This window comes from Mesoplodon mirus, assembly GCF_964341445.2.
Source record: "Mesoplodon mirus genome assembly, chromosome: 7".
NCBI lineage: Eukaryota > Metazoa > Chordata > Mammalia > Artiodactyla > Ziphiidae > Mesoplodon > Mesoplodon mirus.
In genome coordinates, this window is record NC_138983.1 from 98,976,115 (window position 1) to 98,989,323 (window position 13,209).

Sequence of the window (13,209 nt, forward strand, 5' to 3'; positions counted from 1 at the left end):
GGAAGATCCCACGTGCCGCGGAGCAACTAGGCCCGCGAGCCACAACTACTGAGCTTGCGCATGTGGAGCCTGTGCTCCACAACAAGAGAGGCCGCGATAGTGAGAGGCCCGCACACCGCGATGAAGAGTGGCCCCCGCTTGCCACAACTAGAGAAAGCCCTCGCGCAGAAACGAAGACCCAACACAGCCAAAAATTAATAAATAAATTTTAAAACCATGTATAGGATTTACTTTGAAATGCATTAAAATATAAAATGTATAGATGGGTAGATATGTGATAAAGCAAATAGAACAAAATGTTGATTGTAGAATCTGGGTGGTGGTTCTATAGAAGTTCACCATCCACTTCTTTCAACTTTTCTGTGTGTTTGACATTTTCATAATAAAATGCCAGCAAAAGATACGTACAGAGTCTTGACCGTACAGCCAAGCTATGATCTTGATATTTTGTCTTTGGAAATCATTTTTTTCAACCTAAATATATGAAGGAATGCGGTGACTTAAAAAGAAAGTATCTTCTAATGCCCATTTCCTTGATGACTGACTCTTCCACACTTTAAGAAGCTCTGTAGAAGTTGGGGTTTCTTGAGTCAAAGTTCAGAAGCCCAAGATTAATAACAGTCACAATCACAGTAGGACAAATGGGTGTTTAGTGTAGCAATCACCATTCTAGATGCTTCACATTTAATCCTCACAAAACTCTTTGGGATACAGAGTATTATTAGCCCCATTTTACAGATGAGGAAACAGAGGCATAGAGAGAGAATAAGTAAATCACCCAGAGTCACAGAGCTAGTAAGTGGTGGGTTAGTAACACTGAGTATTTGATTCTGTCAGATAACTAACCCCAAACTAAGCTTAATGGGAGGTGGAGAGCGGTTATCAGTGGAATTCGGATTTGTTTGTTTTTTTTTTTTTTTTTTTGCTATTGCTTGTTTGTGCTCTGAATTACATAAAGGATGTCCTCTTGTGATCAGAAGCAAGCTCATCTATGCCGGCTATCACTGTTAAAAGGACAGTCTTAAAAATGTGCGGAATTATCATTGTGATCATTGTTAAATCCAGCTATCCACTCCTACCTCTGCTGACTTCTCCTGTGGACATTATGGTGTATTCCCTTCATTCTAAATATGACATTGAATAATTAGAGGACTGTATTTTTCTAACAAAATTGTTTTCTGAAAACCTTTTATAGGGAAAGCAGAGAATATGAAAGCCTATCTAAAGAGTGCAGAAGGCTATTTTGTCCTGAATAAAAGCACTACGATTGGAAGGCATGAAAATTCAGACCTTGTTTTAGAGGTAAGACCTCTTCCTAGCCAGTCCCCGACCCTCCCTACCCCTCACACCACCAAAAGTCCTGGCTGTTCTGTGGACTCCAGTCTCTTGTAAAGCACAGCCTCTGGCTAACAGTCCCAGCCTTCCTCGGTGTGCCACCAATAACCATTCCCCCACATGTGCTGGGTCTCCCTGGCACATGTGGTAAGAATGAGCACAGTGCAAAGTGCGATGGGCCCTGTGTCCTTTGCTGACTGTGTGTGCAGTGTCCCACCCTGATGGCGCGGTTTGGAAGGTGGGCGTAGAGCTGATGCTTGACCTTCACCTGCTCCGCGTCTGGCAGCCACGGCCACCTGAAGTGCCCAGCTTGAGCAATGGCCTCTCGCCCTTTCCAGAGCTTCTGGAGACTACGGGCCCCTCAGAGCCCTCCCCCGCCCCCGTACCTCCAAGTAGTAAATCAGGGTAAGCCCTGGGCATGGCCTCAGTGCTCTCTCACTTCATTTCATTCCATTCTCTGAATTAGCTGTGGCTTGGTCCACAGTCCCAGCTCATTGACAGCCAAGGAAGTTGGAAGAAATTGTAAGTAAGGAATTATAAAAACAGTGGCTTTGAGCCTTTTAACATTTTGAAAGGGATTAAAATATTGAAGCAGAAAGAGAAATGCAATGGAATCCCTTTAGGACTGTGAAAGGCAGACCACTGTCAGACTTCACTCAACAGAGTTTTTTAAACTTTATTTTGAAATAATTATAGATGCACAAATGGTAGAGAGAATGGCACGAAGCATGTGTGGAGTCCTGTGCCATTTTACCACGTGTGGATTTGGGTGTGGCCCTCAGGATATAGGAGTATTCCATCATCAGAGATGTCCCTTGTGATGCTCCTTTTATAGTCACAATTCCTCCTCCCACCATCGTCCCCACGCTCCGAAAAGCACTAATCTGTTCTCCGTCTCTATAATTTTCATCATTTATCTATGACCTTTGCGATTTTTTTTTTTTTTTTTTTTAGTCATTGTAATGCCCTTGACATCCATTTAGGTTATTAGCTTGTTCTTTTATTGCTGAGTAATAGTCCACGGTATGGACGTATCACCTATGTTTAACCATTCACTTTTTGAAGGACATTTTGTTTCCATTTGGGGCTATTACAAATAAATGTACTATAAACATTTGTATACAGGTTTTTGTGTGAACATAAGTTTTTATTTCTCTGTGATAAATGCTCAGGAGTATGATTGCATGGATTAACATATGTGTTTATATAGATTCGGTTTGTAAAGAAACTGCCAGACTTATCCAGCATGGCTGTACCATTTTTCATTTCCACCAGCAATGTATGAGACACATCCTCACCAGCAATTAGCATAAACACTGTTTTTCATTTTAGCTGTTTTAGTAAGTGTGTAGTGGTATCTCATCATAGTCTTAACTTGCATTTCCCAAATCGATAGTGATGTTAAATGTCTTTTCATGTACGTGTTTGCCTTCTGCATATCCTCTTCAGTGAAATATCTCTTCATATCTTTTAAGTGTCTCTAATCGAATTGTTAATTTTTTTACCATTGAGTTTTGAGAATTCTTTATGTATTTTAGATATGAGTCCCTTGTCAGATAGATGGTTTGCAAATATTTTCTCCCATCCATAGCTTGTCTTTTCATTCTCTTAGCAGAGTATTTCACAGAGCAAAAGCTTTAACTTTTGATGAAGTCCAGGTAGTTATTTTTTCTTTTATAGATCATGCTTTTAGTGTCATGTCTAAGAACATGCCACCAGGTCCCTGACCCTGAGGATTTTCTCTTATGTTTTCTTCTAAGTGTTTTATAGTTTTATGTTTAAATCTATGAACCATTTTGGGTTCACTGTCGTTTATGATGTGAGATTTAGGTCAAAGTTCATTTTTCTTGCATGTGGATATTTAGTTGTTCCAGAAGCATTTGTTGAACAGACTATCCTTTCTCCATTGAATTGCTTTTGCAAGTTTGTCAAAAATAATCTGGCCATACTTTCTATGGGGGCTACTTCTTAGTTCCCTATTATGTTTCATGGATCTATTTGTCATAATGGATCTACCATTATGAGATAGCCTTGATTACTGTCGCTATGTAAGTCTTAAATCAGGTAGAGTGATTCCTCCCACTTTTCTTTAAAAAAAATTTTTAACCTATTCTAGTTCCTTTGCCTTTCCATTTACATTTTAGTGTAAGCCTGTCTGTATATACAAAATATCATGCTGTAATTTTGATTGGAATTGTGTTTAATCCTATATAACAATGTGAGAATAATTGATATACTCCTACATTGTCTTCCAATTCATGAACATGGTATATTTCTCCATTTATTCAGTGTCTCTCATGAGTGTTTTGTAGTTTTCAGCATACGAGTCCTGAACATGTTTTGTTAGATTTACACTTAAGTATATCTCTCTCTTTTTTTTTTGAGTGATTGTAAATGGTATTATATTTTTAATTTTGGTGTCCACATGTTCATTGACAGTATATAGATATACAGTTGATTTTTGTATGCTTCTTGGTATCTTGGAACCTTAACTGTACTTTCTTATATAAGGGCTTTTGTAGATTTCTTGGGATTTTATACATAAACAATCATGTCATCTGCAAATAAGAACAATTTTATTTCTCCTTTCAGAAAAGGAGATCTGAATGCCTTGAATCTTCTTTTCCTTGCTTTATTTCCCTGGTTAAGACTTCCAGGACTCTGCTGAACAAGAGCAGTGTATAAATCCTTATATTCACTTGTTCCTGACCTTAGGGGAAAAAAGTCAGTCTTTAACCGTTAAGTACGAGGTTAGCTGTAGGGTATTTATACATGTTCTTACCAAGTGAGAAATTTCCCCCTTTATTCCTAGTTTTCTGAGAATGTTTATTGTAAACGCAACAGATTTAAAGATAACTCCATGAACGTCCCCGTGAGATTCTCCTCCATGATATGGTCTCCCTTCAAGGACACAGAACATCTGTTCAGTGTGCAAAGTGGGAGGAAAAAGAAGAAGAAGAAGAACTGTTGTTTCTTCTTTATCCTAACAAGGCATAGATTTGGGGTAGTTTTATTTCCTGTCTGGCTAAAGTAGAGACAGAGATCTCTGTTTTGAACCTGACTATGATATTAGAAAACTGTAGTAATTTTTAAAAGCACAGGCTTTGGAGATAGACAGAGCTGGGTTTGAATCTCATTAGGCTACTTTGTGGCTGAGTGACTTCAACCAAATTACTTAATCACTCTGAGTTCCTTTTCCCTGTCTGTAAACCTCTTACCTCACAGGTTTATTCTGAGGATTAAGTGAGAAATGCATAGAAAGAGCCTGGCATGTGGTGGTCAGTGAATGACACAATGATCATTATTATGGTCTCCTAAAACAGAGACTGAGAAGAATCCTCAGAGGTGCACAGGGTTGAGATGAGGATCCACTGACATTAATAAGCCATTTGGAAAAGGGAACTAATGAGGACAGTTATTAACTAGACAGAAATTGAGTTACATTCATTGTATATAAATAATTGACTGCTTACTGCTCCTCGGACTTAGCTTAAGAAATACGTCACTAGGCTTCCCTGGTGGCGAAGTGGTTGAGAGTCCGCCTGCCGATGCAAGGGACACGGGTTCGTGCCCGGTCCGGGAATATCCCACATGCCGCGGAGCGGCTGGGCCCGTGAGCCATGGCCGCTGAGCCAGCGTGTCCGGAGCCTGAGCTCTGCAACGGGAGAGGCCACAACAGTGAGAGGCCCGCGTACCGCAAAAAAAAAAAAAAAAAAAAAAAAAAATTCAGGGATTTATATTACTAAAAAGTCATCATTGCATTTACCCAGAGGTTACATCTAGCAAATAAAAAAGATTGTTTATTTGCTTGGATCAATCCTAAAGAATAGGCAGTCATGCTTCTAAAGATTTCTACTCATCAGCAAGGCTGACATGTTGTTTGACTATTGGTATCATAGTATTTCGACATCATTTACTCTTTCCGATTATGGAAGGTAGTTACATGCTTCTTGTTTTTAAAAATTGGGAGAAAGGAAAATATAAGGAAGAAAATAAAGGTCACTTGTAATCATTTGGCTCAAGGAAATATCAATATTGATATTTGCAGGGTTTTACCCTCCAGACTTTTTTCTATATCCTGTAAGGAGTTTGGTTCCCTAAGGCAATAGGAAGCCTGTTTATAGCCAGGCTAGTGAGAACTGTTTATAGTCAACAGTGATAACTGTTGCTATCACTCATTCATTGCACAGTATTTACCCAGAGCCTCAGCACCGAGCCTAGTCTAGGGGTACAGTGATGGCAGAACTGGACATGGTCCCTGCCATCAGGAAGCTGCCAGGAGAGAGAGAAATAAGTCAAATGATCCCACAAAGGTGTGACTAATTCCATTCCAACATTGGGGCTGTAAAGGAAAGGAATATGGAAGACAAGGAGGACTTAACTAGACAATAGGAGAAGGGAATGGCATGTGCAAGGGCCCTGGGGTGGAAGAGCATATTGTGAACCCAAGGGACTGAGAGAAAACCAGGGCGTCCAGAAGTCAGAGTGGGAAGGAGGAGGGCTAAGGGACAAGTCGGCCTCCTTCATGTCACCATAAGGGTTTTGATCTTTATCTGAAAGCAGTGGGAAGAAGGCTTGAAGGATTGTAAACAAGGGGGAGACCTGCCAGTGAACATCCCGGCTGCTGTGTGCAGACGAGCCATCAGGAGCTCTATTCACAATCTCCCCTCTCCCATTTTACATGGCTCAAAAGCCTCAGCCTTGCTCATTTCACAGCTAAACCTTGCAAGTTATAATTTATATGATTTGATGTGCCTTGTAAACTGTAATCTTTAGAGTTGGATGTGGCTGTTATTTAAACTCTGCTGAGAAAGGGACTCAGTTCTTCCAGAATGAAGAAACACCAAAGCCAGTGGTTGTTGGATTTTCCGCATGTTTAAGAGTGGTTGTTCAACATGAACTCCTAGGCATTCTGACCCAGTGGGTTTGGGGTAAGGCCCAGGAATCTTCACATTTATATGCTCCCCAGGTTCAGGTGGGGGGAATGGAGTCCCCTGGAGTTGGCTCCAGGACCACACTTTGAGAACCCCACCATCAGTGCTCCCTCCCTCTCCGTTCTTGATCAGCAGAACTCCTGCTTGTGTGTGTGTGTGTGTGTGTGTGTGTGTGTGTGTGTGTATTCTTTCAATAAACTTTGTTTTGAGGAAAAGAGAAGCGAAGGGTAAACAATGAAGGGCTGACTGACCCTACCCCTCCCCAGGGACTCCCCCAGTCCCACCCTGGGGAAGTCCTAGGATCCCTAGAAGACTGAGCTCTAGGACAGCCCAAGTCAGCGCAGGGCTGCAGCTACGAGGGTGGAGATGGAAGAGAAAAAGAAAGAACAGATATGACAGGGGGATGAAATGCTGGTGTCCACCCCTCACCCTCGGTGATCAGTGTCCTGCCAGCCATCTCCTTTCTCATGGGTGGAGCCATCTCTCCAGCCTGTGTCAGCCCTTCTAGCGTGGGATCTGAGGGTCGTGAAGCCAGACTGATCTCATACACACACCCCAGATCCCATCCAGCCGGATGACTCTCGTCCCTTTTCCTGGCCCCTGCCAGTTCTGGGCTCCCTCTCAGAAAAGAACCAGAGCCTACACCATAATCTTGTTTATTATTATTAAACAAGGCTGCTGGGATTCTCCTATTATTTGCATCATTTCACGGACGTGCAGGTATGTCTGCTCTGTCAAAGGACACATACAGCTGTAACTCTGATGGGCATAGCCAAATTGTCCACCAGAGGTTTCCGGATGTGGTGTCCTGCCAGCAGTGGACGCCCGTCTCCCACTCCCTCCCCAGCCTAGGGTGCTGACCCCCCATTGGATGTTCACTGATCTACGGGGTGAAGTATGGTACCTGTGTAATTCACATTTCTGTTATTCTAAGCGAACACCTGCATTTTGGGACATAAGGTGACAGGTGGACTCTCTGTGGGGAAATCCACGGAATGAAACAGGCCTGGGAGGGTGCACTTGCTGGCTCCCCATCTGCATCACGCTTGTCCTCCTGCCTGGGTCGTGCTCCCATCCTCCCCCCTCACCCCCACCTCACCCCTGGCTTCTCCCCAAGTGCTCCTTGCTCTGGGGGTTCACCTGTTTGGTCTCACCAGTCCTCAGGGAATGTTTTGTCCCCTGTTTGGGAACTGGCGGCTGATTTCATTGGTCAGTACCCACCACAGCAATTGATGGGACTAGTTTCTCACCAGCAGATGGAGGGCTTCCAAGAGGAAACGTTCAGAGGAAAGGGCTAGATCGTGATCTCATTTTTCTTTTTTTTTTTATTGTGGTAAGATATGCATAACATAAAATTTACCATCTTAACCACTTTTATTAAGTGTGCAGTTCAGTGGCATTAAATATATTCACACTGTTGTGCAGCCATCACCCCCATCCATCTCCAGAACTGTTTGAATCTTGCAGAACTGAAACTGCACCCATGAAACAACAACTCCCCTTATCCCCCAATCCCAGCCCCCAGCAACCACCGTTCTGCTTTCTGTCTCTATGACCTTGGCTACTCTGGGTATCTCATATAAGTAGAATCATAACAGTATTTGTCTTTTCATGACTGGCTTCTTTCACTGAGTATAATATCCTTTCACTGAGTATAATGTCCATGTTCATCCAGGCTGTAGCATGTGTCCGAATTTCCTTCCTTTTTTAAGGCTGAATAATATTCCATTGTGTGGATTCACCACATTTTGTTTATTCATTCATCTACTGATGGACACTTGGGTTGTTTCCACCTTTTGGCTGTTGCAAACAATGCTATGAACATGGGTGTATAAATATCTCTTCAAGGCCCTGCTTTCAGTTCTTTGGGATATATACCCAAAAGTAGACTTGCTGGATCATATGATAATTTTATTTTTAATTGTTTGAGGAACTGCCATGCTGTTTTCCATAGTGGCTGCACCAAGTTACATTCTCACAACAGGGCACAAGGGTTCCACTTTCCCTGCGTCCTCACCAACACTTGTTATTTCCCTTTTTTTTTTAATAGTAGCCATTCTGATGGATGTGATATGAAAGAAAGATCATAATCTTTTGAATAGCATACATAATACAAACAGCTACAGCATACATTTATGGACTACTTACTGTATCTCACATGGCTTTATACATCATCTATGTATGTTCTGTATATATATTTATAGAATTATATCCACAAAACAAATCCTGTGAAGGTGAGAACTACTATTATCATTATTGTCCTCATTTGATGACATGGACATGGGACTCAGAAAGGTTAAGGAACTGGCCCAAATCACACAGCTAGACGGTGGAGGTGGGGCTGAGTTTCAGACTGAGCTGACTCAAGCTTCTAAAAACAGAAGCTTCACTTTTTGAGTGTAAATTTAGCTTTGGGAACATCTAATATCTAAATTGGAAATTCTCAGTTAACTGAGATAACAAGATAATTGACTAAGCTAGGGAAATTCCACTCTGTGGAATCGAGAATGGGGGTTGTCAGTGAAATGTGAGATGAATGTTCTTGTGATCCTCATTCATGCAACAGACTGAGGTGTTGCCATCTAGGGGGGGATTTGGGTAAAGAGGAAACGTTGACCTGGTGCTTTCCCAGGAAGAGGAGCATTGGGGCTGTTAAATGGGGGCCCAGCAAGAAACACCACTTATCTCTCCAATACAGCCAGAGTAAGTCCTCTGCTTATAAGGACTGGTGGAGTTCAATTAGTCCCACCTGGATAACCCAGGATAGTCTCCCACTTTTTAAAAATTTTTTTAAAAGTTTTTGGCTGGGTTTGGTCTTCGTTGCTGAGCACAGGCTTTCTCTAGTTGCAGCGAGCAAGGGTTACTCTTTGTTGCGGTGCACGGGCTTCTCATTGCAGTGGCTTCTCTTGTTGTGGAGCACGGGCTCTAGGCACGCAGATTCAGTAGTTGTGGCTCGTGGGCTCTGGAGCGCAGGCTCGGTAGTTGTGGCACACGGGCTTTGTTGCTCCATGGCATGTGGGATCTTCCCGGACCAGGGCTCGAACCCGTGTCTCTTGCATTGGCAGGCGGATTCTTAACCACTGCAACACCAGGAAAGTCCTTAGTCTCCCTCTTTTAAGAGCACTGATTAGTAACCTTGACATCATCACAGTCCCTTTGGCCACGTCATGGAGCATATTCCCAGGTTCTGGGGATCAGGGCATGGGCATCTTTGGGAGACCATTCTGCCCAGCACATTAATACTACCACTTGACTGGACCGTTGCTTTGGGACTGGTCTGAGAGCTTTCTGGAAGAATCAGTAGGATCAATGCCACAGGCCACGGAGAAAGATGGCTGGATGAGCTGGCAGGTGATAATCCCGTTACCAAGAGGGCAGGAAGCAGGACTGGTTGAGTGAGCACCTGAACATCCCGGAAGCGGCCAGGCAGTTTGGGGCCTGGAGATGAACCAGGGGTTGGAAATACACACCTGCGAATCGAGGGGGTGGCACAGTGGCCCCAGCCCATGGACAGAGTGAGGAGGAAACGGACATCTGAGGGGAGAGGAGCCCGGCGTGGAGACCTGGAAGCAGTCAGAGAGGTGAGGGAGCCAGAGAGCTGCTGCCAGGCTGAGGGTATTCATCACAGAGACAGCTTGCTTTGTGCCAGGTACTGTTCTGGGCACTTTCGAGTGTATTAACTCATTTCATCCTTAGGAGGTTAGTGTTGTTTGCCCCACTTCACAGATGAGGGCGTTGAGGCACAGATAGGCTGATTATCCTGCCTGAGGTCACAGAGGGAGGCTGGGGCACTGGGCACCACGCTCGGGCAGTCTGATTTCAGGACCAGCCTCTCCTGAGGCCTTGCCGGTCCACAGGGCTCTCCCGGGGAGACCGGGGAGGAAGGATCCAGCTGACGGGGAAGCAGAGAAGCTTCTTCTTTCCTTCCAATCCCAGACCCGTCGTCTCACCAGCGCCTGGCCGTTTCCTCATATCTTTATTCTTTTGAAAACCCCATTTTTTTTTTTTTTTTACTATTTCTGCACTACATCCCTTTCTGGAGGCAGTGGGGGGATGGGGCTGGGGGATGGGATAGCCTAGAACCAAAAGGTTAAAAGAAATAGATAAAACACACACACACACACACACAAACACACACACACAAGTTAATTTCAAAAATGTTATCCCACTCCTTTGAACATGTCACCAAGCAGTACCTTTTGTCAATCCTACGAAGCCCAGCTTATCAAACTCATTTTTGCTGCTCAGGGAGCAACCAAAGAGAAGCAAAGAACCATGCCCCAGGCTGCACAGCTGGAAGGTAGCAGAGGTGAGACTTGAACTCAAGGCTTTCTAACTCCAGAGCCCATCCTCTTGCTCATAATAGAGAACATTTCCCATTTGCCCTATGTTCTCTTCTAAGTGCTTTAGTATGTATTATATCATTTATACGTCAGCAGTAGCTTATAAGACTGTCCTTTTGTTACCTTACAGATGAGGAAGCTGAGGTATCACTTGCCCAAGGTCACCCTGCTAGGAAGTAGGAGAGCTGGACTCGAGCCCAGTCTAATAACCACCACGTTGCCCTGCTCCCCCAACCCCTGAACCACCAGGCCACGTGCCTCTCTCTGACAACTGTGTCACATGTCACAGGGAGGCCGACAGCCCGAGGAGGCCCCCGAGGGCAATGGCAGTGGGTTGAGGACCCAGCGGGAGAGGAACCTCTTGAAGCCATTTGACAATAAAGGAAAGGAAGGGGGAAGGGGCGGTGTTTCCAGGCCGAGGGGGTGGTGAGCACGTTCACAGGTTAGACGGAAGTTACACTGTCAAGGTGAGGATGCAGAAGAGGAGATGGTTGAGGAGAGGGACCAGACCAGGGTGGGATGAAGGCAGGACCACCCGGAGGCCCTTGGCAGCTAGGAGAAGTCTTGAAGGTCCCATCTAGGAGCTTCTCCATGCCTGGGAAGTCCAGGTCCTGGCAGGGAGCTGAAGGCACATTCACAGGGGTGTGGAGTGATGGAGGGGAGTTTCCTGAAGGGACTCCATAGGGAGTGGGCAGGGCTCAGAGAAACCACAAAGGATAGTGCAGGGCCCAGAGCTAGTATGAGTGAGGACTGTTCCCACCCCCAGAGCTGAGGGGTGAGGGGCAGGGGCATTTCCTGGGACCCGGAGACCCCGAGGGCTGGGTAGAGTCCTCTGAGGGAAGCTGTGTGGCCCCAGAGAATGGAAGCCAGGGGAGTAAGTACCCCAAGCTCTCTCCTCCCTGCTCTGATCTCTAACCCCCCCATTGGCCAAACCCAACCAGAAACCAGACACAAGGAGCCCATCAGCCCATGGATGTAGCCGCACAGGTGGGCCTGCTGGGCAGAGGGCGCCGTGTAAAGGGATGGAGGAGGGTCGGGAGAAGCAGACGGAGGATGCAGGCAGGTGCAGGAGGTGAAGACCTAGGAGGCTGTTGTCAAAGTAGAATGAAAAGCCTGAGAGCAGGGACCTGCTGGCTGGGGGGCCCAAAGGGCACTGGGCCAGCCTCAGGACAGAAGTGTGAGGGTGGCAGGAGGGTTTGGGGGCCAGGATGGACTTGAAGGAGCTGGTGAGCTTGAGCAGGGCCCAGGCTGGGTGAGCATAGGGCATTACCCATAGGGAGCAAACAGGGAGCAAAGGCTACGTGACTCAAGGAGAGGACGAGACAGAGGATAAGGAAGGCCGGGAGTGGGAGGTTATGGTCTGAGATGGGGCTTCCCAGTGCCAGGTGATGCAAGGTTGAAACCTAGCTCCAAAGGACGGTTCCAGGTACACGTCGAACCTCAGCGACAATGTCAGTGAACCTCAGGGCAATGTCATAACTAAGTCAGCTTCCCGAGGAGGCTTCCTTAAAGCACAGGGGTCGTCAGAGCAGATGGTCATTGTTAATAGAAGTTTAAACGTCTCAATATTTTATGGACTCACTATATACTTTTTAAAGACATTTTCAATGCAGGAGCCTTAAAAAATGCACTTGTTTTGTATATTAGGTCCTGCCTGTCTCCTCTCTCATTATTAAATCACTCTCTACTCTGAAAATCACAGGGTACAAATCAAAGGTACAAGTTTTGGAATTAGACTTGGGTTCAAACCCTGACATTGCCCTGGGCCAGCATCCTGATGTTGAGTGAGTCCCTTCATCTTAGCCATTTTTTAAATCGTGGTAAAATACCTATAAAGTTTACCGTCTTAACCACTTTTAAGTGTACAGATCAGTAGTTGTAAGTTATTCACATTGTTGTGCAACCAGCCTCAGAAATTTTCATCTTGCAAAACTGAAACTGTACCCATTAAAGAACAATTCCCCGTTTCCCCTTCCCCAGCTCCTGGCAACCCCCGTTCTATTTTGTTTCTATGAGCTTGACTACTTTATGTACCTCACACAGTGGAATCATACAAAATTTGCTTTTTTGTGACACTTACTTCACATAATGTCCTCACGGTTCATCCATGTTGTAGCATGTGTCAGAATTTCCTTCCTCCTACACTGAATAATATTCCACTGTATGGATGGACCACATTTTGCTTATCCAATCATCGGTCAGTGGGCACTTGGGTGGCTTCCACCTTTTGGCAATTGTGAATAATGCTACTATAAACATGAGTGTACAAATAACTCTTTAAGTTCCTGCTTTCAATTCTTTGGGGTATATACCCAGAAGTGGACTTGCTGGATCATATGATAATTTTATTCTAAATTGTTTGAGAAGCCGCTCTACTGTTTTCCATATCAGCTGCACCATTTTACATTCTCAGCAGTGCATAAGTGTTCCCCTACTCTACATCCTTGCCAACACTTGTTATTTTCTGTTGCTGTTTGTTTGTTTTTGATAGTAGCCATCCTAATGGGTATGAGGTGGTATCTCACTGTGGTTTTGATTTGCATTTCCCTAATGACTAGTAATGTTGAGCATCTTTTTATATGCTTGTTGGACATTTA

The 13,209-nt window shown here is 44.6% G+C and overlaps 1 protein-coding gene across 1 annotated transcript in view; it reads left to right on the plus strand.

Annotated features, from left to right (window-relative positions):
• Positions 1-1,209: 1,209 nt before the first annotated feature.
• LOC309808901 (forkhead-associated domain-containing protein 1-like) overlaps positions 1,210-13,209 on the plus strand; it is a gene marked incomplete at both ends in the record, with an annotated part of 100,147 nt that continues 88,147 nt past the window's right edge. The window contains one exon of the mRNA XM_082629472.1: positions 1,210-1,302. Within this exon, the coding sequence (XP_082485598.1) occupies positions 1,210-1,302 (93 nt within the window). The remainder of the gene's footprint in view (positions 1,303-13,209) is intronic.